At 44.8% G+C, this 22,820-nt stretch overlaps 2 protein-coding genes across 12 annotated transcripts in view; both read left to right on the forward strand.

Annotated features, from left to right (window-relative positions):
* The window catches only part of LOC140460096 (uncharacterized), a 51,205-nt gene that overhangs the window by 15,871 nt on the left and 12,514 nt on the right, over nucleotides 1-22,820 (forward strand). Inside the window, exon 2 of the mRNA XM_072554496.1 lies at nucleotides 10,400-10,632. Within this exon, the coding sequence (XP_072410597.1) occupies nucleotides 10,400-10,632 (233 nt within the window). The remainder of the gene's footprint in view (nucleotides 1-10,399; nucleotides 10,633-22,820) is intronic.
* Nucleotides 1,602-20,865, forward strand: LOC140460496 (uncharacterized). Of its 11 annotated transcripts, XM_072555056.1 has the most exons (3): nucleotides 1,602-1,694; nucleotides 3,512-6,901; nucleotides 17,308-20,440. In XM_072555056.1, the coding sequence occupies exon 3, from the start codon at nucleotides 17,417-17,419 to the stop codon at nucleotides 18,536-18,538; it is 1,122 nt and encodes a 373-aa protein (XP_072411157.1). In that variant the 5' UTR covers nucleotides 1,602-1,694; nucleotides 3,512-6,901; nucleotides 17,308-17,416; the 3' UTR covers nucleotides 18,539-20,440. The 11 variants fall into 11 exon arrangements, 8 of the variants coding, with proteins under 8 accessions (XP_072411157.1, XP_072411160.1, XP_072411156.1 ...); XM_072555059.1 differs by lacking the exon at nucleotides 3,512-6,901 and having other exon boundaries at nucleotides 1,633-1,694; XM_072555055.1 differs by lacking the exon at nucleotides 1,602-1,694 and having other exon boundaries at nucleotides 1,701-6,901.

Below are 22,820 nucleotides of genomic sequence, written 5' to 3' on the forward strand. Positions count from 1 at the left end.
TCCTTCCTAATCTGCTATACTATTAGTAAAGTTAGTACAGAATTTGTAAGATTTCTTGGCGAAAAGCAAGTATTTGGGTTATTGGTATATAATGTGGTGCAGCTGGCAAGTGTCTGGGAAGAAATAAAACTGTCAGAAGCATTGTAAGATCCCAACGATAGATGATGAAGACATCTGATAAACATCATGAGATTATGGGAGGATCTAGGGCGGTCCGTCAAGTTGCCATCATTGATCATGGATTGTATGTACAGCTTAGGGAAATGTGGCTAACAATGACGTCAATGTTGCATGTCATTATTATAATGCGAAGGGTATAAAAATATATTTCACTGGCTTTCCGATCTGAGCTGTGATTAAGAGGGCAATTAAGCCCCATGTGAAAGGCAGATTTGGGATGTCTCTGGCTTCTCCCACAAATGTGGCAATAGAACTCTAAATAAAGACCACTTTGGCGAAGAAACGCAGAACTTAAGACTCCTCTTTGGTCGGCAAATCAAAGGTAAATCTAAGATTACAAAGAGGTATTGGTCATCGAGGTGAGGAGTGGGAGAGGGTTTAATTTTGTTAAGTGTGAGTTAAGGATATAAAGATGAACATACAAATTATTAGTCGGGCCCTGGATAGTGTTGTATAATCGAGCGACCTAGGGGTTCGGGTACATAATTCTTTGTAGTTTGTATCACAGCTGGCTAAGAAGGGGTTTAGTATGCTTGCCTTCATTGTTTAGTCCCTTGAGTACAAGAGTTGGGAAGTCCTGTTGCGGTTGCAGAGGACATTGGTGAGGCTTCTTCTGGAGTACTGTGTGCAGTTCCAGTCTCCTGTTGAAGAAATGATATTGTTCAACTGGAGAGGGTTGAGAAACGATTTTGCGGGATGTTGCCTGGAGTAGACCACTGGAGTTTAGGAGATTGAGGGGTGACCAAATTGATGTTTATAAAATGAGGGGAATAGATTAAGTGAGTAACAAAAGTCTTTTCTCTTGGGTGGGTGACTTCAAAACTAGGGAAGCACATTTTTAAGGCGCGAGGAAATATTGTAAAAAGGAGAGGAAGGTTATTTTTTTTTTAAACAAGGTGATTCATGTGTGAAATGTGAGGGGGAAGTGGATGTATGCCCAGTCGTAATGTTTATAAAAGACCAGTTGATAAATTTACACCAATGGGAAAGTTTTGGAGCTGTATGGGCCAAAGGCAGGCAGATGGGACTAGTTTAGTTTGGGAACATGGTCGGCGTGGGCTGGTTGGACCGAAGGGTCTGTTTCATGCTGTATGACTGAGAGAGAGTACAGCTGCAATGGGCTGAATGGACCTCAACCCCATTGCTCTGTGATACTGTTCCATTCACTGCGAATGGTGAAGCTCATCCCAGGGCAGGGAGAGAGAGGATCCCATCACTTACCTCACAGTGGGGCCCAGCTGATTGACAGGTGTATGCATGCACAGGTTTCCTAATGCAAGGGGAGTGCGGCTGGGGTTTGAGGATTCACATGCAGCCAATTTAAACCAAGATAAATGATTGTCTTTTCGAGGTTTCTGCTTTGGACTGACAGTACATTTTTCTTTTGTGAACTTCTTTTGCAGGATATTTAATTGAGAATAATTTGCACTCCAGGATCCCAAAACACGTTCTGACAGAGTCAGCAGAGTCATCAGGACCTGAATATCATTGGCGTTTACTGTGGAAGGAAAAAGGTTTGTCTATGGGAAAAATATTTCCAAAATGGTTGTAATTCAAAACACAGCAAGGTGTTCAGGCTCCTGTGTCTGGGCCCTGCAGCTGAGGAAGGAGATATTGGCTTGACGGGGACAGTGACACAGATTTATACAGGTAACACCTCATCTCTTGGAACAAACTGTTATATTTACTCCCAGTCTCACACTTCACGATTATAGCCTATAAGTTTCTAATTCTCTAAAGAGCTGCAAATTCCCATTTTTAAATTCGTTATGAATTTGCAATCCGAAACCCCTTACGCTGGGAGGTTTCCAGATCCCGACAACTCTCTTGATCCAGAAACTGCAGAATTCTGTGTGAAGTCTGGAGGGTTATTAAGGGTTGTATTGAGAAATGGGAGACTCTTCCCCGAGCTCCCACTGAGCTTCACTGCACGAGTGCAGGAGGCTGAGGTCAGCGTGGTCCCTGTGAGTCCCAAAACAAGACCGCTTTGGAGTTGTGTGAAATCAGTGAGACAGGGTGACGGTAAAGCTGAAAGAATGAGAGCGGTCTCAGTCTGGGCAATTCAGAAAGTGACATGTTCCCAACAGAAACAGCCATTTGCTGAGTGATACCTGCAGAATATTTTCTTAGATGTTGTAAAGGACAGTAAAGATAGAGGTTTTCAATTACAATAGAAGATCTTGAAATGAAGAGAGGCCCCTCACGGAATTACATTCTCTTGAAGGGAGTAACTAGCTTAATCTCGAGAGAAGTCACGACAGGAGACCTTAGATTCTTTCCTTGCACAATGTGGGAAATAAGGGAGACTTTCGGTATCCCTGATGGCTACCCGTGCAGAAAGTGTGCCCATCCGCAGCTAGGGGCTGACTCTCCTTTGGAGCTGGAGCAGCAGGTGGATTCCCCCCGCAAGTGAAGGTTGCCTGGGCAGAAAGGGAATGGGTGACCATCAGACAAAGGAAAAGGCTCAGGAAGGAAGTGCAGGAGTTTGCTGTGGTCGTTCCCGTCTCAAACGGACACATCACTTTGGATACTGTTGTGGGAGAGGTAGCAAACAGCCAAGTTCATGCACCACATGGGTTGCTGTGCTACACAGAATGGAAGGAAAACGAGTGCCAGAGCTACAGTACTAGGGTACTCAAAAGCAAGGCCTACAGCCAAGTGTTGTTGTGGCTGCAGACATGTATCCAGGATGGGACGTTGCCTCCCTGGTGCCGGGATCAGGGAGATCATGGAGCGGCTACAGGGAATACTGGAGCTGGAGGGTGAATGGCCAGTGGTTGTGGTCGGCTAGGTACCAGTGACCTAGGGACACAAAGGATTGAAGGACTGATAACTGAATACAGGAAGAGAGGGAGTACTTTAAATGGCAGCGCCGCAAATGCTGCAATGTCAGGCTCAGTCCCAGTGTCAGGTGGACGTAAGAGCAGGAATAGGTGGATAGATCAGATGAATTTGTGGTTGGAGAAATGGTGAAGCAGAGCGGGGTTCAGATTCTTGAGGCATTGGGACAGTTTCTGGGAAAGTTGTAACCTGTATATGTTTGACCAATAATACACGCGGGCAGAGCGGGGACAAATTTCCTCACGGGGCTTTTGCGAGATCTATTGGTGAAGTTTTGATGGAGTATGGCAGGGGAATGGGAGCCTAAGTATTGGCTTGGATGTTGGGTCAGGTTCAGGTCAGGAAACAGGAGGCAGCACATTAGTTAGTGATGTCGTCAATGGCTCAGAATAACAAATGAGGATTAAACAAGGATCGAATATCTCTTTGTATGTTCATCATAATATCTCCGGAATCAGTCTGGTGAACCTATGTTTCCCTCTCTCAATAGCCAGAGGATACGTCCTTGGGAAAAGAAAGCAAAAGTACACACATTATTCCAGGTGTCCTTATCGAAATATATCCCTTCTCCTGTATTCAAATCCTCTCACTCTGAGGCCAACGTATCATTTGCGTTCTTCACTGCATGCTGCAACTACTGAAAGTGTTAGAGAAACACAAAACAAAATGGGATCAGAGACTCTGATGTAAAATGATTGTACGCAGTTTCCCCATTACATCCGTGCTGGTCAGCAAGTACCTACAGATGCCAGTCCCATTTCCCGGCAATCAGTATATAACCTGTTATTTACAGTACTTTGTATGATCATCTAAATGCTTAAAGTCAGACAGCACAGAAACAGACTCTTTCGTCCAACTAGTCAATGACAACGATAATCTTAAACGAAACTAGTCCCAGCAGCCTACTCCTGGCCCATATCCCTCCAAACCTTTGCTGTTCATGTACTTATCGAAGTGTCTTAAATGTTGGAACCATACTTACATCTAACACTTCTTCAGGAACTTCATTCCACACTCAAACCGCCCTCTGCCTAAAACAAAATTGCTCCTCATATCTTTTTTAAATCTTTCTCCTCTCACCTTAAAAATATGCCCCCTAGTCTTGAAATCCCCCATCCTTGGGAAAAGACCTTCCATTAACTCTATCTATACCCCTCATGACCTAATAAACCTCCAAGTTCATTTCTCAAGCTCCAATGCCACAGTGAAGAAAAGTCCAAGCGTATCCAGCCTTTCTTTATATCTCAAACCTTCCACTCCCAGCAGCATCTTGGTAAATCTCTTCTGAACCCTCTCCATCTTAGTAATATTTTTCCTTTAACTGAAGAACTGGGCACAGTACTTCAGAAACTGCACCACCAATGTTCTGTCCAATCTTAACATGACATCCCAACTCCTTGACTCGAAGTACTGAGCAGTGAAGGCAAGCACTCGAAAAACTTTTTTAACCACCCAATCAATAAGTGATGCAAATGTCAAAGAATTATGTAACTGGGCCACTACTCCCTCACTTCTCCAACATTAGCCAAGGCCCATGTTTGTTGTAGCAAAATACAATACCTTGCTTTTATCCACATTGAACTCCATCTACCACTCCTCAACCCATTGACCCATTTGATCAAGATCCCTTTGTAATCTTAGAAAACCTTTTGCACAATCTGCTATGCCACCAATTTTGGTGTTGTCTGCAAAAGTACTCACCATACCTTTTGTATTTTCACCTAATGTTTCCTGCATTTGCTACCATTTCTGATTTTCTCTCTCTCTGTCTCTTTCTCTCACACACACACACACACACACACACACACATTCTTGCTTGTCACAAGCTGATTATCTCGGGATTTGGAACATTTAAGAAAAAAAGCATCATTTGCACTGGAGAGAAACATGTCACCTGTGTGTGGGAGAAGCCTGAAGATTCATCTGAAACACCAACACAGTGACACTGGGGAGAGACTGTGAAAATGTGGAGATTGTGGAAAAGGATTCTGTTACTCATTCCAGCTGGAAATTCACCAGCGAGTTCACACTGAGGAGAAACCATACAACTGCTCTGCCTGTGGGATATGATTCGCCCAATCGTCCAACCTGCTGAAACACTGGTGAGTTCGCACTGGGCAGAAACCATTCATCTGTTCGGATTGTGGGAATGCATTCACTCGGGTTTCCAGTCTCCTGATACACCAGAGAATTCACACTGATGAAAGATACTTCATTTGTTCTGTGTGGGGGAATGGCTTCACTCGGTCATCAGAACTACTGGAACACCAATGAGCTCATACCGGAGAGAGACCATTCACATGTTCTGAGTGTGGGGAAAGGACTCACTTGTTCATCTGATCTCAAACACCAGTGAGTCACACTGGAGAAAGACCATTCACCTGCCCGTTTTGTGAGAAAGGATTCACTTGGTCATCTGGCCTACTCAAACATCAGCAAGTTCACACTGGGGCGAGACCATTCACCTGTTCTGATTGTGGGTAGGGGCTTTACCGCTCATCCGACCTACAGGTACACCAGAGCATTCACACTAGAGAGAGAACATTTCCTTGTTCTGAGTGTGGAAAAGGGTTTTACTCGATCGTCCAGCCTGCTGAGACCCCAGCGAGTTCACACTGGGGAGAGACCATTCATCCCACACTCCGTATGGGAAAGCATTCACTCATAGAACTCACCTACTAACACACCAGCGAGTTCACACTGAAGAGAAACTGTTCACTTGATTCCTGTGTAGGAAGGGATTCACTTGCTTATCCAAAGCGTTAACATATCAGCAAATTCACAAAGAACCACAGTTGAAGATTTTTGCTCTTTCTCACACCAAGCAATGAACTGTGCTCTTTGCATATTTGTTCTGATGTTACTAATCCCTGCTCAATTCAAGTTACTGATATTTTCAATAAAATGGTAGTAACGATTGTGCATCTATCAGATAGGTTTTGGATATTATCACTTCGTCATGGTACATCAACACATTAATAGTAGGTTAAGACTGTCCACCTGCACGGTTGGTAATAAGGGATTTCCTGGTTCGTCTGCCCCGTTCTGAACTGTAACTGAGCACCACACTCCAGTCTTTCAGCTTCATCTTCTCCTTGTCTTACCTAACTCCCTGTTTTCACCCAACTCCAAAACACTTCCATCTTGCCAAACAGCATTCCCAGTGCAGCCTAGGCATTTTAATTTTCTGCTCACTCCCACTCTGATCCCAATGTCCTGCACTGTCCCAGTGAAGCTCAGTGGGACCTCAGGGAAGAGTATCCTTTCTTTAATTCAACTATTTATAATTCCCTGGACTCAGCATGGAATTTTGCAGTTTCTGAGTCAAGAGAGTTGGAAGAACCTGAAAAGGTGCTTAATCTTGATGCTATAAAACATTTTAAAAGGGAATTTGCAGATGATAAGGAATTTATCGGTTAAAATCATGAAGTCGGTGACTTGAACATTTCATTCAAAGAGAATGACGTGTTATTTAGATAAATCTGTCCTCCCTCTTGGGCCAATAGCTCCTTCCTCAATTGCAGGCCCCAGATCTGAATGCATACCTCAAGGGTGGTTTACCCACCAATTTGAACACTTTGCTGCTTTTGAAGTGACAATCATGTCGGAGATATTTTCCCCATACATAAGACAAACCTTTCCACTTCCACAGTGAATGCCAATGAAGTTCAAATCCAGATGGCCCTGCAGACTCTGTCAGAATGTGTTTTGAGATCCTGGTGTGCAAATTATTCTCAATTAATATCCTGTAAAATGAGTTCACAAAGGAAAAATCCATTGTCAGTCCAGGATAGAAATCAGGAAAGGGCAAACATGACAGAGAGGGAAACGATTTAAAAGAGACTGAAGGAGCAACTTTTTCATGAAGAGAGTGGTACAGGTATGGAATGAGCTGCCAGAAGAAGTGGTGGAGGTGGTACAGTTACAACATTTAACAGGCATCTGGTTGGTTATATGAATGGCAAGGGTTTAGAGGGATATGGGCTAAGTGCTGGCAAATAGGACTGGATTAATTTAGGATATCTGGTCGTCATGGATGATTTGGACTGAAGGGTCTGTTTCCATGCTGTACGACTCTGTGACTCTAGAACATTTTTTGAGTTTTATGCGTCTGTCAATTCTCTTTTTCAAATTACCACACCCTGCCCCCAACCCCAACCACAAAGGAATCCGAGCATCTTCACCTTGCCCCAACAAAGATGGTCACCCAGGCTGTTCGTGCCTGAGGCCTGTAGCCACATTCCCTTTGCTCCCGTTTCTAATTCAGGTCTAGCACACTATATCTGGGTCTTGAAGAAGGGTTACACCCGAAACATTGACTTCTCCACTTGCTGATGCTGTCAGTCTTGCTGTGTTCTTCCAGCCTCTTGCCTGTCTACTTTGGATTCCAGCATCTGCAGTTTTTCTTTCTCTGACCCCGCTTGGTCCCCCAGACCTGTCCCTGCTTGGTCCTCCAGTTGTGCCCTCTCCTTCTATTGGTCCGTCGCTGCCGTCCATCAGCCGGGGCCCATTGAGAGGTAAGAGGCAGGAACTTATCTCTTTGTGGTCCAGGGGTGAGCGTCATGTTTACAATAAATGGTGCAGTGTGTTATAATAATCCCAGAGGACAGGGAATTGCTGGCCATTTGGTCCATTGGGATTGTACTCTCTCATTCGCTGCAAATCTATCCCAAATTCCCTGCAATTGCCCCATCTGGCTGCAAGTTCAATTTCAACTCTACAATAACTGCTGAATCTGCATCCAGCTGCCATTCAGACGATTCTAGGTCCTTGGAACTCACTGAGTAAAATAATCTTTACGTTTTCACCCTGCATTATTTCCCAATTATCTGAAAGCTATGTTTTCTGGCTCCTAAACCTTGTGACAATGTTGGTAATTTTTCGCCTTATGCAAATGAAGTCTATTGGAAACAAATCTACACCTTGACTGAGTAACCTTCTCAGCTTCAAGGAGAATTATCTGAGCTTCAGCTGCCTCTCCACAAAACAAAAACCCATCTTAATTTTAATTAATGCACAGTTTATGTTCTTTGCTATCCAGACTAGTATTTATTTTCCACCCGTATTTGACTTGGAGAAAGTAGTGGTGAACTGCCTTCTTGAACTGTGTAGACCGCGTATTGTTAGTACACCACAATGCGATTTGGAAGATAATCTCCTGCAGTCTCACAACTTTCTCTATGTCTGTAAATCCCTCCAATGTCACCATCCTCCCTGTCTCTGTCAACCCTTCCAGCATCAGAATTAGAGTCAAAAAGTGTGGCGCTTGAAAAGCACAGTAGGTCATGGAGCACCTGAGGAGCAGGAGAGTTGATGTTTCGGACAAAAGCATTTAATCAGGAATGTGCTTCTCCAGAGCCACACCTTTTCGACTCTGACTCAGCATATGCTGTCCTTACTTTCTCCTCATATCAGAATTAGCTATAGGTTACAAATGTTGGTGGATGTTGTGGACAGTGTATTTCAATGGCACCTTGATCAGATGTGCCAATGGGCTGAGGAATGGTTGATGGAGTTTAGACTGGATAGATTTGAGCTATTACATTTTGCTAAGGCAAACCAGGTAGGAATTATACAGTCAATGGGAAGGCTGTGGGCAGTATTGCTGAATAAAGAGACCGAGGGCTGCAGCTGCATATTTCATTGTAAGTAGATTTGCAGGTAGACAGGGTAGTGAAGAAGGCGTTAGGCACACTTGCCTTCATTTGTCAGTGCACTGAGTATAGCAGTTGGGGTGTTTTGTCGCAGCTCTAATCGGCATTGGTCAGGCATGTTTTAGAATACTGCTTTAAATTCTGGTCTCCTTGCTATGGAAAAGATGTTGTTAAACATGAGAGGGTGCAAAAATAATTCACAAGGATGTTGACGGGATTGGAGTGTTTGAACTATCGGAAGAGGCTTGGGCAATTTTTTTCTCTGGAATGTCGGAGGCTGCTTTATAGAGGTTTATAAGATCATGAGGGCAATTGAAAGGGTGAATAGCCAAGGTCTTTTTCATGGAGTAGGGACTCCAAAACGAGTGGGTATAGGTTTAATGTGACAAGGGTAAGATTTGAAAGGGACCTGGGGCAACTTTTTCGTGCAGAAGATGGAACCAGATGCCAGAGGAGTTGGTGGAAGTGGGTACAATTACAACATTTAAAAGGCATCTGGCCGGGTCGATGAATAGGAAAGTTTTAGAGGGATATGTGCGAAATGCTGGCAGTTGGGACTAGATTAGTTTAGGATATCTGGTTGGCACAGAAAAGTTGGACTGAGAACCTGTTTCCATGCTGTATAACTCTTACTATCTCTGTAAATTCCCCTGGTCCCTGCAACAGTCCCTAGCTCTGTAATTTTCTCCAGCCTGTAACCTGTTCCAGCCCAGCAAAACCTGCTTTCTCTATAATCTCGTCCCGAGTCACAGTCCTCCCTGTCAGTGTAACCTCATCCAGCTTCACAACCCTCCCCTACCTCTCTGATCTCCCACAGCCTTGCAATTCTCCCTATCTCTAATAACACCGCCCCCCCCTCCCCCCCTCCCTAACCTACAGTTTCACAACCTTCCCTATCTTTCTAATTTCCTCAACCTCAGAGCCCTGGTTATTTGTGTAACAACTGTCCAATTGCAGAATCATATCTGATGTTAGATCATGTGTTGCAATTTTTTGAAGTGCGAGCTAGTTGGGTTGCCTTGTTTCTTGTGACCAGTTGGGGAGACCTGCTGCTTCCGATATGATCTCTCTCTTTGAGATTTATGGAGCAGAAACCTGGTCTCACGCTAACACTGACATGCCACATTACACATTACTGTGAGAAACAGAACATTGTCCTGGCTTGATGACAGCATCCTGTTCTGGCAAAGAACGTGTACAGGGCGCACTCAACTGATGGGAACTGGGGAGGCAGTTCAAGAAATGGACAGTGTACTGGGAGATACCATGTTGATACTGTCTGGTGTTAGTGAGCTGTGGGATGAGTATTGACCAGTACCAAATCCCTCCACCCTTCCCCATCCTCACTCGTGCTCTCACTCTGCTGCACACCAGCTGGTGGAGATATGTGATAAGTTTGTAAGTTGTTGTGGTTCTGATCGCCGAGCTGGGAATTCATCCACAGATTCAATCAATAAGTACATCGACCTGGACCCGATATACCGGCCACTGCAGCGGACAGCTGGAACTGACAATGGAAGTGGCAGATACAAATCACTATAAATGCCGGAGGAAACATCACAGAAGCCCTTCACAGGAGCCACCCAAGCACTGAGGATGTCACCTAGACAGGGGACAAAACGTCTGCAACACAAATTCCCAGCTCGGCGAACAGAACCACAACAATGAGCACCCGAGCTACAAATCTTTTCACAAATTTTGTAAGTTGTATTATCCTGTTTAAGACATCTCCTGCACAGACATGGTCATGACCTGCATGGGTCCAGTTCAGAGCCATACGTGAAGTTCCTCAGAAGCAGTTTCTCTCTCCGACCAGGTGCAGGTGAGAAACATTCCCCGCAGCGTGACCGTGTACAGCTGAGGGGAGAACACGAGACTGGCACAGCCCAGAGACCATGTTACCTTCACCGGCAACTTCCTCACCATGATGTGGACCAGGTTCAGGCAGGTAGTTCAGGTAAGGGCTTGAGGGGACAGGTCAGACTGGAGTCCAGCTGTTGAGTATAAGAGCTGGGAGGTCATGTTATGGCTGCACAGTACATTGGTTAGATCACTTTTGGAATATTGTGCGCAGTTCTGGTCTCCCTCCTATTGGAACGATGTTGTGAAACTTGAAAAGGTTCAGAAAAGATTTACAAAGATGTTGCCAGGGTTGAAGGTTTGGGTACAGGAAGAGGCTGAATAGGCTGGGGCTGTTTTCTCTGGAGCATCAGTGGCTGAGGGGGTGACCTTGATAGAGGTTTATAAAATCATGGGTAGGATAAATAGACAGAAGTTCATTTGCCTGGGGTGGGCGAGTCCAGAACACAAAGGCATATGTTTAGGATGAGACGGGAAAGATATAAAAGGGACCTAAGGGGCAACCTTATCACACAGAGGGCAGTGCTTCTATGGAATGAGCTGCCAGCAGAAGTAGTAGAGTCTGGTACAATTACAGCATGTTAAAAGGCGTCTGGATGGGTATATGATTAGGAAGGGTTTCGAGAGGTTTTACAGTTCTATATAAATACAAGTCATTGATGTTACCTGCAATGGTCAATCTCAACAAGATGACAGACCAAGCTTGTGTCCACTGAAGTTCAGAAGAGTTAGAGATAACTTGGTTTAGACTGAGGGGACTTGACCATCCACAGTCAGACGAAATCTTAATGAATCACAAAGCAGGCTCGATGGGCCAAATGGCTTGTTCCTGCATCTATCTCTTATTTTCAGCCATAGCGATTCCAGCACCCCATGCCCACAACTCTCAAAGAGGTCCTGAATATCTAAGCTTGACAATTCCAAAGATGTGCAGGTTAAGTGAATTGGCCATTCTAAATTGCCTGAGTGTTAGGTGCACTTGTCAGGGTTTAAATGTAGAGTAATAAGAGACTCAACTGAGCAATGCAAGATAAGGAGTGTGAGGCAACAGTGCCATCAAATGTTTTGGAGCTGTCCTTTCTGGTAGCTACAGTGCTCCTGCCCACCTTATATAGAGGTTTATAAAATCATGAGGGGCATGGATAGGGTAAATAGATAAGGTCTTTTCCCTTGGGTGGGGGAGTCCAGAACTAGAGGGCATAGGTTTCGGGTGAGAGGGCAAAAATCTAAAACGGACCAAAGAGACATCTTTCCCACACAAAGTGTTGCAGCTGTGAAATGAGCTGCCAGAGGAAGTGGTGGAGGCTATTAAAATCGCATTATTTAAAAGGTAGGTGGGTATATGAATAGTAACGGTTTCGAGGGATATGGATCAAGTGCTGGCAAATGGGATTAGATTAGGTCAGGAAATCTGGTCGGCATGAGACGAATTGGGCCGAAAGGTCTCATTCCAACAATTCTGACGGACCAGCGCTAGGACCCGGCAGGAACGGAAGCCTTGAAGCCCCGCCCATAACTGCGTCACAAAGCGGATCATGCATGTGCGGTCCTCCCGAGGGAGCCAAGATGGCGGACGCTAACCAGGATCTGATCCCAGAACAATATACATGTGGGATTTGCAGGTTGTGAGTCGAAGTTTGAGGTACAGTGTTTAGTAAGCGTTTGCGAACACTCCGTCATTGCCTCCCCCGTCCCGCAGCCCCCCCACCCGTCCCCTCCGCGCATTAAAAAAACCCTCTCTGAACGTTGGTATCAATGTCACTGCGCATGCTCCATACTCTAGCGGAGGGGAAACTGCACATGCGCACATTTCATCACCGCGGCGCATGGTGGGTAAAGGTATTGTCATTGGAAGAGCACAGCAGTTCTGGCAGCATCCTTTATTCCTGATGAAGGGCCACCTACCTTTTAAATAATGCGATTTTAATAGCCTCCACCACTTCCTCTGGCAGCTCATTTCACAGCCGCAACACTTTGTGTGGGAAAGATGTCTCTTTGGTCCATTTTAGATTTTTGCCCTCTCACCCTAAACCTATGCCCTCTAGTTCTGGACTCCCCCACCCAAGGGAAAAAACCTTGTCTATTTACCCTATCCATGCCCCTCCATGATTTTATAAACCTTCGATTTCGAAGCTACTTGGATGCTGCCTGAACTGCTGTGCTCTTCCAGCACCACTAATCCAGAATCTGGTTTCCAGCATCTGCAGTCATTGTTTTTTACCAAGGTATTGTCATTGCTGACATTGGAGGAGCCGGAGTTGGACTGAGGTGCACAAAGTTAAAAATCACACAACACCCAGGTTACAGTCCGACAGGTTTATTTGGAAGCATTAGCTTTCGGAGCGCTGCTTTGTCAGCAGGTGGTTGTGGAAAATACGAGAGTAAGACAGAATTTATCACGAACGTTTACAGTGTGATGCAACTGAAATTATATATTGGTCTTTTTCAATATATAATTTCCGTTGCATCACACTGTAAACTTCTGCTATAAATTCTGTGTCCTCCAATCTTAACCTCTGCAACCACCTGATGAAGGAGCAGCACTCCAAAAGCTAGTGCTTCCAAATAAACCTGTTGGACTGTAACCTGGTGTTGTGTGATTTTTAACTTTGTACCCCTCTGGGTTGCTCACCATCCTGCTCTGGAACGATATCAGCTGTCCTTTATTTTCCCCGGGTCGGAATCCTGGCATTCCCTCCCTAATGTCGGTGTGGGTGCACTGCAGCGGTTCAAGATGCAGCTCATGGTTTTGTTTGGAGGAGCCGGTGTTGGACTGTGAAGTACAAAGATAAAAATCACACAGCGCCAAGTTACAGTCCAACAGGTTTATTTGGAAGCACTAACATTCAGAGCGCTGCTCCTTTAGATAGCGGCACAGAATTTACAGCAAACGATTACAGTGTCATGCAACTGAAATGATGCATTGAAAAAAAAATCTTAGATTGCTGTTTAGTCTTTCATCTTTTCGAATGACCATGTTGCTTTCAGTTCTTTCATATATAAAACCCAGAACTTTCTTTGAAGTTGCTTTCTCAAGTGAACTTTAACAAAAGCTGCCATGTCAGCCCAGATAATGCATTGAATGTGTGTGGTGGCCTGTGTGACTCTGCCTGTACCTCAATGTTCAGATTGGTTCTAATCTAAAAAAGGGATTGACAGAATCTTACATGGATTTGTGTAGTTTTTCAGCAAGATAAAATGTCATTCTGCAAGTACAAATTCACCCCACTAACCTATATGTTGTGTGTGCATGTGGATATGTGTGTGTTGGCGGAGAGGGGTTTGAGTGTCTGTGAGAGAATGAGAGTGTAAAGGGGTTTAAGACTGTGAGAGGGTGCATGTGGGAGTGTATGTGTGAGCATATGAGAGAGAGTTTATGGATGAGAGAGAGTCTGTGTGAGTGTGTGTGTGTCTGTAGGTGTGTGTAGGAGTGTCAATGTCTATGTGTGTATAGTGCAGTGGGGTCAACTATAGTGTGATATGGGCCCAAGGTCCTATTTGAGGCCATCCCCATGGGTACTAAACTTGGCTATCAGCCTCTGCTTGGAAACTTTGCACTGTTGCTCGTTCCGAAGTCCATCTTGTAGGATGGTCAACCGAAGGTCCAAGGCCGAATGTCTCAGACCACTGAAGTGTTCTCTGACTGCAAGGGAACACTCCTATCTGTTGATTATCATGCAGTGTCCATTCATCCGTTACCGTAGCCTCTGCTCATTCTCACCAATGTACCATGCCTCAGGGCCCCCTTGCCTGCAGCATATGAGATAGACAACGTTGGCCAAGTCACATGTGTACCAGCCAAGTACATGGTGGAAGGTGTCCCCACGTGTAATGATGGTATCCGTGTCAACACTCTGACACATCTTGCAGCGTCTAGCAGAAGAAGGTTGTATGGTGATGTCCTGAAAGCCGGGAAGTTTGCTGTGAACAATGATCTATTTGACGTTTGGTGATTGTTTAAAGAAGTGGAGGCGTGGGGAAGGTCTTGGCAAGGTGCTGATCCTCATTGATAATGTGTTGCAGGCTGCAAAGAACATAGCGTAGTTTTTCAACTCTTGGGAAATACTGGACAACGAAGAGTACCCTGTCGTTTGCAGCTTGTGTCTGTCTCCTGGGGAGGTCGTTACGCTTTCTCACTGTGGCACATCAGAACTGGAGGTCGATGAGTTGAGCATCGTACCCCGTTCTTATGAGGGCATCCTTGAGTACCTTCAAGTTCCCATCAAGTTCCTCCTCATCTGAACAGATCCTATGTATGCGTAGTGATTGTCCGTAGGGAATGGCAGTTTTAATATGTTTATCGTGCAAGCTGGAGGAGTGTAGTATTCTGAGGTTATCTGTGGGTTTTCGGGAGAGTGAGGTACTGAGGTTCCCATCGTTGATGGTGATGCATGTGTCCAAGAATGACACAGATACTAGAGAGTAGTCCATGGTGAGTTTGATGGTGAGAAACTCTGTGATATCACTGTGTAGTTGTTTCAGTGACTCCTTGCCATGGGACCAGAGGAAGAACATATCATTAATATACCTGGTGTATAGTTTTGATTGGAGGTCGTGCATATAGAATAAGTCTTGTTCGAACCTGTGCATGAAAATGATGGCATATTAGAGTGCAAATTTGGTTCCTAAGGCTGTTCACGCCACACTACAGGTGACTCAACTGCACTACATATGCGTGCACACACACTCCTACTGACCCATAAGCTCACACAGATCCTCTCTCATAACAAGCTCTCTCTCATACACTCACACACGCACCCTGTCACAGTCACTCATACCCCTCTGCGTGCACACACCCACCTGCACACATATTTAAGTTTGTGAGGTGAACTTGTACTTGCAGAATTACATTTTTAGTTTGCTCAGAAACTGCATGAATCCATGTAAGATTCTGTCAATCCTTTTTTTTAAAGATTAGAATCAGTCTGAACATTGGGGCACAGACAGTCTCACACAGGGCACCTCACACCTTTAACGCATTATCTTGGCCAACATGACACCTATTGTTAAAGTTCACTTCAGAAGGTAACTTTAAGAAAGTTCTGGGATTTAGATATTTAAAAACTGAAACCAGCATGCCCATTCTGAAAGGTGCAAGACTTACCAAACAATTTAGGTCTTTTTCAATATATAATTGCAGTTATATCACACTGTAAACCTTTCCTATAAATTCTGTTTCCTACGACTTTATACTCCATAACCACCTGTAAAGGAGCAGCGCTCCGAAAGCTAGTGCTTCCAAATAAGCATTTTGGACTATAACCTGGTGTTGTGTGATTTTTATCTCTCCCATTGGTAGCAATGTCACTGCGCATGCCCCTTACACCAGTGGAAAGGGGAACTACACCTACATACCTTCATTACTGTGGCAGATGCTGGGTAAAGGCACTGTTATTGCTGACATTGTTAGCTATAATTTGGAGGTGCCGGTGTTGTACTGGGGTGGGAAAAGCTAAAAAGCTCCATGACATTGTAACCCTTTTGCTATAAATTCTGTGTGACATGGTCATGTTCTACAACTACCTGATGAAGAGGCAACGCCACCAACAGGCGGTTAATAGAAGGAAGAATCAGGGGAGGAGTGAAATTGAGCCAGTGTCGGAGAGGGGGGGAAGGCATTGAGCCAGGCATGGGTAGGGAGAGCAGGAATGAAGCAAGGGGTGGAAGGGGGATGAAAGTAATTGATTGAGGGAGGATGGTAGCAGAATGGAGTTGGGGTGGGGTGGAGGGAGAATAATGGAGTGAGGAAGCGAGCTGGAGTGGGAGGAGGGAGATTAATGGAGCTGGAAGGCGGGGGAGAGGAATGGAATGGAGCAAGGGCCTAAGCAGTGGGAGAGGAATGCAACCTGTTGAGTGTGGTAGGGAAGAGAGGAGGCGAATACAGCCACAGGTGAGGCAAGGAGAGGAATTGCATGGAAGGTGAGGGAGCGATGAGAGGAATGGAGTATAGGGTGGGACAAGGAATTGAACTAGGGGCTCAGGGGTAGAGAGTAATGGACATATCAGTCTAGGAGTGGGGAAACGAATGGAGCCAGGTGTAGAAGGAGGTAGGAGAGGAATGAAGCCAGGTATTAACAGTGCCCAAGTCCTCAATAAGATGATGCAGGAGCCACGCTTGCAACTCTGTGGAATTCTCTGGGAAACAGTTTCAAACAGAGTCGAGTGCATGTGCGATCATCTTGGTGATGTAACATGAGTGGACAATGCTTCATGTTCTCAGTGGCCAGAAGACTGGGAGAATAGTCAACTCTTCTGATCCAACTCCCCCAATAATGTTCTGACTACTGTCTCATTCTCTCACATGCCCTTTGTGCTCTTCCTCACTCTGCCCCATGGTCTCACTCATCCATCTCTCTGGCACTTGTAATCTTCATGTTGTGACTACACCTCTTACACTCTGGGCTCTCTTCACCTCCTCTTGTTCCTCTCCTACTCACACTCTATCCCTCTTTCCCAGTTTTTCCCTGACTTACACCCCATTCACTCTTTGTTCCGAGCTCTCTCGGTCTTTTGCTCTTCCCTTCTCTTTTTTTTTCTAGTTCACCATTTTGTTTCCGCTTCCCATCAAAGGGGAACTTTTGGATGGTCCAGATTGGATAGTTTTTTTTTAAACAAGCTGGCCGCTTTCATGCTCACACGTTCCTCTTGTCTGCCCCAGAAATTATTGGACTCTTTCAGCTCCATTTCATTGTATTCTTTTGTCTTTTGGTCTGTTCTCTTGCTCTCTTTCTCACTCACTGTCTCACTGTTCTGTTTGAAACAAACTTGACAGGGCATTAGCAAAGGAGGATTTGCAGTCGGGAACCTCGAACCAAGCATTGCACCAGGACTTGAGAGAGGCACCACATTTGTCATCAACAAAATATCATCGAATTTTTACCATGGAAGAAAAAGGCCCCCTTCATACTCGGAAGGAACCATATACATGTTGTATGTGTGGACAAGGCTTCAGCCAATCAGCTGGCCTCACAAACCACAAATGTAGTCACACTGGGAAGAAACTGTTCATCTGCTCAGACTGTGGGATGGGATTCGCTCAGTCAGCCCACCTCCTGCGACACCAGTGGGTTCACACTGAAGAAAGACCGTTAACGTGCTCTGAGTGTGGGAAGGGATGCACGCACTCGTCCAGTCTGTTGAGACACCAGCGAGTTCACACCGAAGAGAGACCTTTTAAATGTCCAGACTGTGAGAAATGCTATAAAAGTACCAGCAGTCTAATGTCCCACCTCCGTGTTCACACTAACGAGAGACCTTTTAAATGTCCAGACTGTGAAAAATGCTATAAAAGTTCGGGAGAGTTGATGTCCCATCAACGTGTTCACACTGAGGAGAGGCCGTATAAATGCCCAAACTGTGGAAAATGCTATAAAAGTTCAGGAGAATTGATGTCCCATCTGCGTGTCCACACTGATGAGAGACCATTTAAATGCTCAGACTGTGGGATGTGTTTTAAACGTTCCAGTAATCTCACATCCCACAGCCATGTTCACACTGACAAGAGACCATTCAGATGCTCTCACTGTGGGACTACGTTCAGGCAATCATCTCAACTCACTAAACACCAGCGAGTCCACACTGGGGAGAGACCCTTTACCTGCAATGAGTGTGGGAAAGGATTCACTCAGTCATCCCACCTTCTCACGCACCAGCTCGTTCACACTGATAAAAGACCTTTTAAATGTTCAGACTGTGGGAAATGCTTTAAAAGTTCCAGGGAACTAATCCACCACTACCATGTTCACACTGAGGAGAGAGCATTTGCATGTCCAGACTGTGGAAAGTGCTTTAAAAGTTCAGGGGAACTAATGCGGCATCAACGTGTTCACACTGAGGAGAGACCATTCAGATGTCCTCACTGCGGGGCTGGTTTTAAGCGATCATCTGACCTCATTGTACACCAGCGAATTCACACTGGGGAGAGGCCATTCTCCTGCATGGAGTGTGGGAAGGGATTCACTCATTCATCCAACCTGCTGAGACACCAGCGTGTTCACAAGTGACTATGTGTTGAATTTTGCTGTTAACGACATAATGGAAACAATCTTGTTCGTTGTGTTTGTCGATGTTGATAACATTCAGTCTGGGTTTACATGTATAGCCTGAGTAAACATCAAATAAATCAGCTCTGTGTTAGTTTGTTAAATATTCGCAGTAGTTCATTCTGAAGGGCTCTCCCTCTCCCCATCACCTCCATCTTCACCTCCAACAAGTGGGAGGAACTCATGGAACTTCTTTGTCATGACATTGCGACAATCCAATCTTCCATTTCTGTTGATTAGGTATATTTATTTAGTGTCATGTGTATTTTGTTACAAATACTGCTCCACTCACTGGCACCATCTTCGAGTCCTGGAGATATCCAGCATAGAAACTGACTAGTGGTACAATTTGTCCATGCCGACTTGATATTTTACATTAATCTCGTTCCATTTGCCAACATTTAGCCCAAATTCCAATAAACCTTTCCTATTCGTGTATCCATCCACATGGCTGTTAAATGTTAAAAACCACACAACACACGGTTATAGTATGACAGATTTATTTGGAAATGCAAGCTTCTGCAGTGCTGCTCCTTCACCAGTTAGCTGGCAGAGTAGGATCATAGGACAGAGAATTTATAGTAAAAGATCGTAGTGTCATATAACCGATGTGTTCTATTGAATAAACCTAGATTGCTCGTAAGTCTTTTATCTTTCAGGATGGGTTGCAGGTTTTGATTGATTAATATGTAAATCCTAGAACTTCAAGTCATTTTCTCAAGATAACTTAAGCTTTTATATAAAAAAGTGACATCTCAGCTCAGGCAATTCATTAAAGGTGTAGGTTAGTATCTGAATTTATTCCAGTCTTCAGTCAGACTGGTTCTATTCCCAGAGTAGGAATTTACAAAATGTCACATGGATTATAAAATAAAATGACTGCCTACAGATTGTGTGCTTTTTGAACAAAATGGAATGTATCTGCAAATACAATTCTGCACATGCAAATTCACCCCGAAATGTGCGTGTGCATGTGAGGGAAAGAGAGAGAGTGTGTGTGACTCTGTGTGTGTGTGTATGAGAATGTGTGTATGTGCTTGCTTGATAGTGTGCGTGCATGTGGATGTGATGGAGTGCATGCCTCTGAGTGGGTGTGCGCATGGGTGTGAGTGTGGGGTTTGTATGATTGTGCCTGAAAGAGATCGTGTCTATTAGAGAGGGTCTGCTTGAGTGTGTAGGTATGTAAGAGAATATGTGCGTACGTGTGCTTGTGTCTGAGTGTGTGTGAGAGAGTGTATAGTTTAGTGGGGTTACCTGTAGTGTGACATGAACCAGAGGTCCCAGTTCAGGCTATCTCCATGAGTACTGAACTTGGCTATCAGCCTCTGCTTGACGACTCTACATTGTTGCATATCCAAAGTCCACCTTGGAGGACAGTCAACTGAAGATCCGAAGCTGAATGTCCCTGACTGCTGAAGTGTTCCATATCTGGGAGGGAACGTCACTCTAGGGCACTTGTTGCATGATGTCCATTTGTCCATTGTCATAGCATCTGCTTAGTCTCGTGTCATCCTTACCTCCAGTGAATCGGGCAGACCACGCTGGCCGAGCTACTTGAACCATAGGGTGGGTAGTGCCCCATGTTTAATGGTGGTATCTGTGTTGATGCTCTGACATCTTGCCGTAGTTGTCAGAACACGGTTATATGGTGTTGTGGTTGATGTCCTGAAGGCTGGGCAGTTTTCTGCAAATAATGGTCTGTTTATGGCTTGTATTTTGTTTAAAGGTGAGAACTGGAGGCATAAGGCAGGCATTTGCTCTAAGTTCTGTGTTCTATGATCTTACTCCAATAGCTACCTGACAAAGGAGCAGCGTTCTGAAAGTTTGAACTTTCAAATAAACCTGTGGGACTATAACCTGGTGTTGTGTGATTTTTTAACTTTGTCCACCCCAGTCCAACACTGACAGATCCACATCATGGCTACCATCGACACTTAAATGTTGTAATTGTGCTAGCTTCCACTACCTCCACAAGCAGCCTAGTCCACACATACATCACTCTCCGCATGAAAAAGGAGAATGGTGCGTGTGTGGAGTGGGCTGCTGGGGGAGTGTTGGAGGTTGGCTGAAACACAGAAAAAAAACTAACACATAAAATATAAAGGCAGAGAATAAACAAAGTTTGCAATCCTTCTTGTTCAGTGCTCAGCCATGGCTGGATCAAGACTCCTTCACCCGATGCTGAGACCATCACCGGTATGAAACAGTTGGCCAGCCTCGTGTCGCTCCACTGCTACCAGAACAAGCCACTCTCTGTCCCTCTTGCCTCCACCCATACCACCACCAGATCAGACCTCGTTGGACTGACCTCACCGATGCTGCTGCTACCAATGCTTCCAGGTCCCACACAAAGGTCCTTACTCCCCTCTGGAACTACTGATATGAATCTGTACTGAACACACCTCAATCTCACCGCCATGTTCTTCAGAAGTACTGAAATAAAGCGTTAAAATTTTTAAGAAGTTAAAATAATGAGAAAACGAGAAGGAGCAACTGAGCTCCATGACCAGGAGTCCAACTCTGCTACTGTCATCCAGCTGAACTATTTTGCCACATTTCCGTCTGGCAACATTGTGCTCCAGCTCTTCCCCGCTCCCCTCCACCCCCCAACCCTACCTGGCAAAATGTCTCAAGACTTGTCTTGAGTGAGCTACTTTATTGACATTGCCCTACTGTTCTAATTTGGATCATGGGGCTTCCCTTGCCAATAGCTCAACGGGCTAGACTGCATAAAGTTCCTCCTCATCTCCGGTCAGAATACCCATCTTTCTCCAATTACCCTCCAATTTCCCTTCATTCTATTAGAGCTGGTCTTGTTGACAGTGATTCTAGTTCCAATAGATGAATCAACCTCCCATGTTCATTGATATTGTTAACTGTTCATTCTCTCTTCTCATTTTATCCTTCATGCCTTTGAATTGATCAATCTCATTAAAAAGAAATTTGACTCTCCTGAGCAAGCTAACCCTCCATCTCAGACTTACCTTCCAAGATCGCGGCACAATAGGATGCTTCAGTCAGAGCTCACCTGCTCGCCAGCTCCTCTTTTCTCCTCTTTATAGCTTTTGTTGTTCCACCACAACCCACCCCCCCCCCCCCCCCCAACACCCCAAACTTTGGACTGCCCTATGCTGCCTGGGAATGGAGCTGTAGGAGATGTTTGGGGCTCAAAGCTGGGTGGGAGCAGCACACATAGGCTGGGCCCCATGGAGCAGCAGCGGGCTGTGTGGGCTGAGACCTGGGCCCGGAGCAGCAGTAGAACGGACCAGAGCCGGAGCAGCTTCACAGCAAGTCATGGATGGAGGCTGACCCATGAAGGAAGTGTTTTGAGGCCAGCAGGCATGGAGTCATGGTGGAAGGAGAGTAGAACTAAAGTACTTTATGGCCTTTTTATTATCATTCCAGATTTTACACTTTAAAAACACTTGATATATCTGTGACTAGGTACTCTGGTTACAATTTCAAGAGAGCTGGGAGTGAGATAAGGAGAACTTCTTTGCTCAGACTTTAGGATTTGGATCGTGTTGTCTGGAAGAATGGATTCTATTCAAGATTTCAAAACAGAGGGGTTTACATATTTCAAAGCGATTATTTGGAAAGCTATGGAAAGAGGTCTGCCCGATGCATAATGGGCGAACTGGCCACCTTTTGGACGACAGCCTTTCTATCATATTAATTGGTAACTTAACAAGAGAGGCACACAGGGATGGCATGATGCCGTTTACCCTTTGAGGCTGTTCCACTATTCATTCAGATCATGGCTGCTTTGTAAGTTATCTCCATCGACTCACTTTGCTTCACATCCTTTAATATTTTTGACAGAAAAATCTACTCGTCCAGTTGTGGACTGGACTAGACTCCCTCAAAACATTTCAAGAAGGCAACCCAGACCCTAAATTTCTACCTGTTGTAAGCAGCTGTTTACTGGATATTTCAGGAGTGATGCAGCTGGCCCAACAAATCAATTTCAAGAAAAAAAACAATTTATTTATACACAAACAAAAGTAAACCGAATTTAGAATAACATAACTAATTTAAAACCTAATCGACTCTAATCCTGTTCCAAACACTTTCAACATTCCCATTAAATAGCCCTTGGCAAAGAAAGGTAAATTGAAACATAGGTTCTTACTGGAGTGATGTCAGAGAGAGAGAGAGAGAGAGAGAATCAGCATGGAGATTTTATTTGAACAGCAGCCTCGAAAACTGATTGCATACTAATATCAAACCAAACCAAACCACA

This window comes from Chiloscyllium punctatum, chromosome 36, assembly GCF_047496795.1.
Source record: "Chiloscyllium punctatum isolate Juve2018m chromosome 36, sChiPun1.3, whole genome shotgun sequence".
Taxonomy (NCBI): domain Eukaryota; kingdom Metazoa; phylum Chordata; class Chondrichthyes; order Orectolobiformes; family Hemiscylliidae; genus Chiloscyllium; species Chiloscyllium punctatum.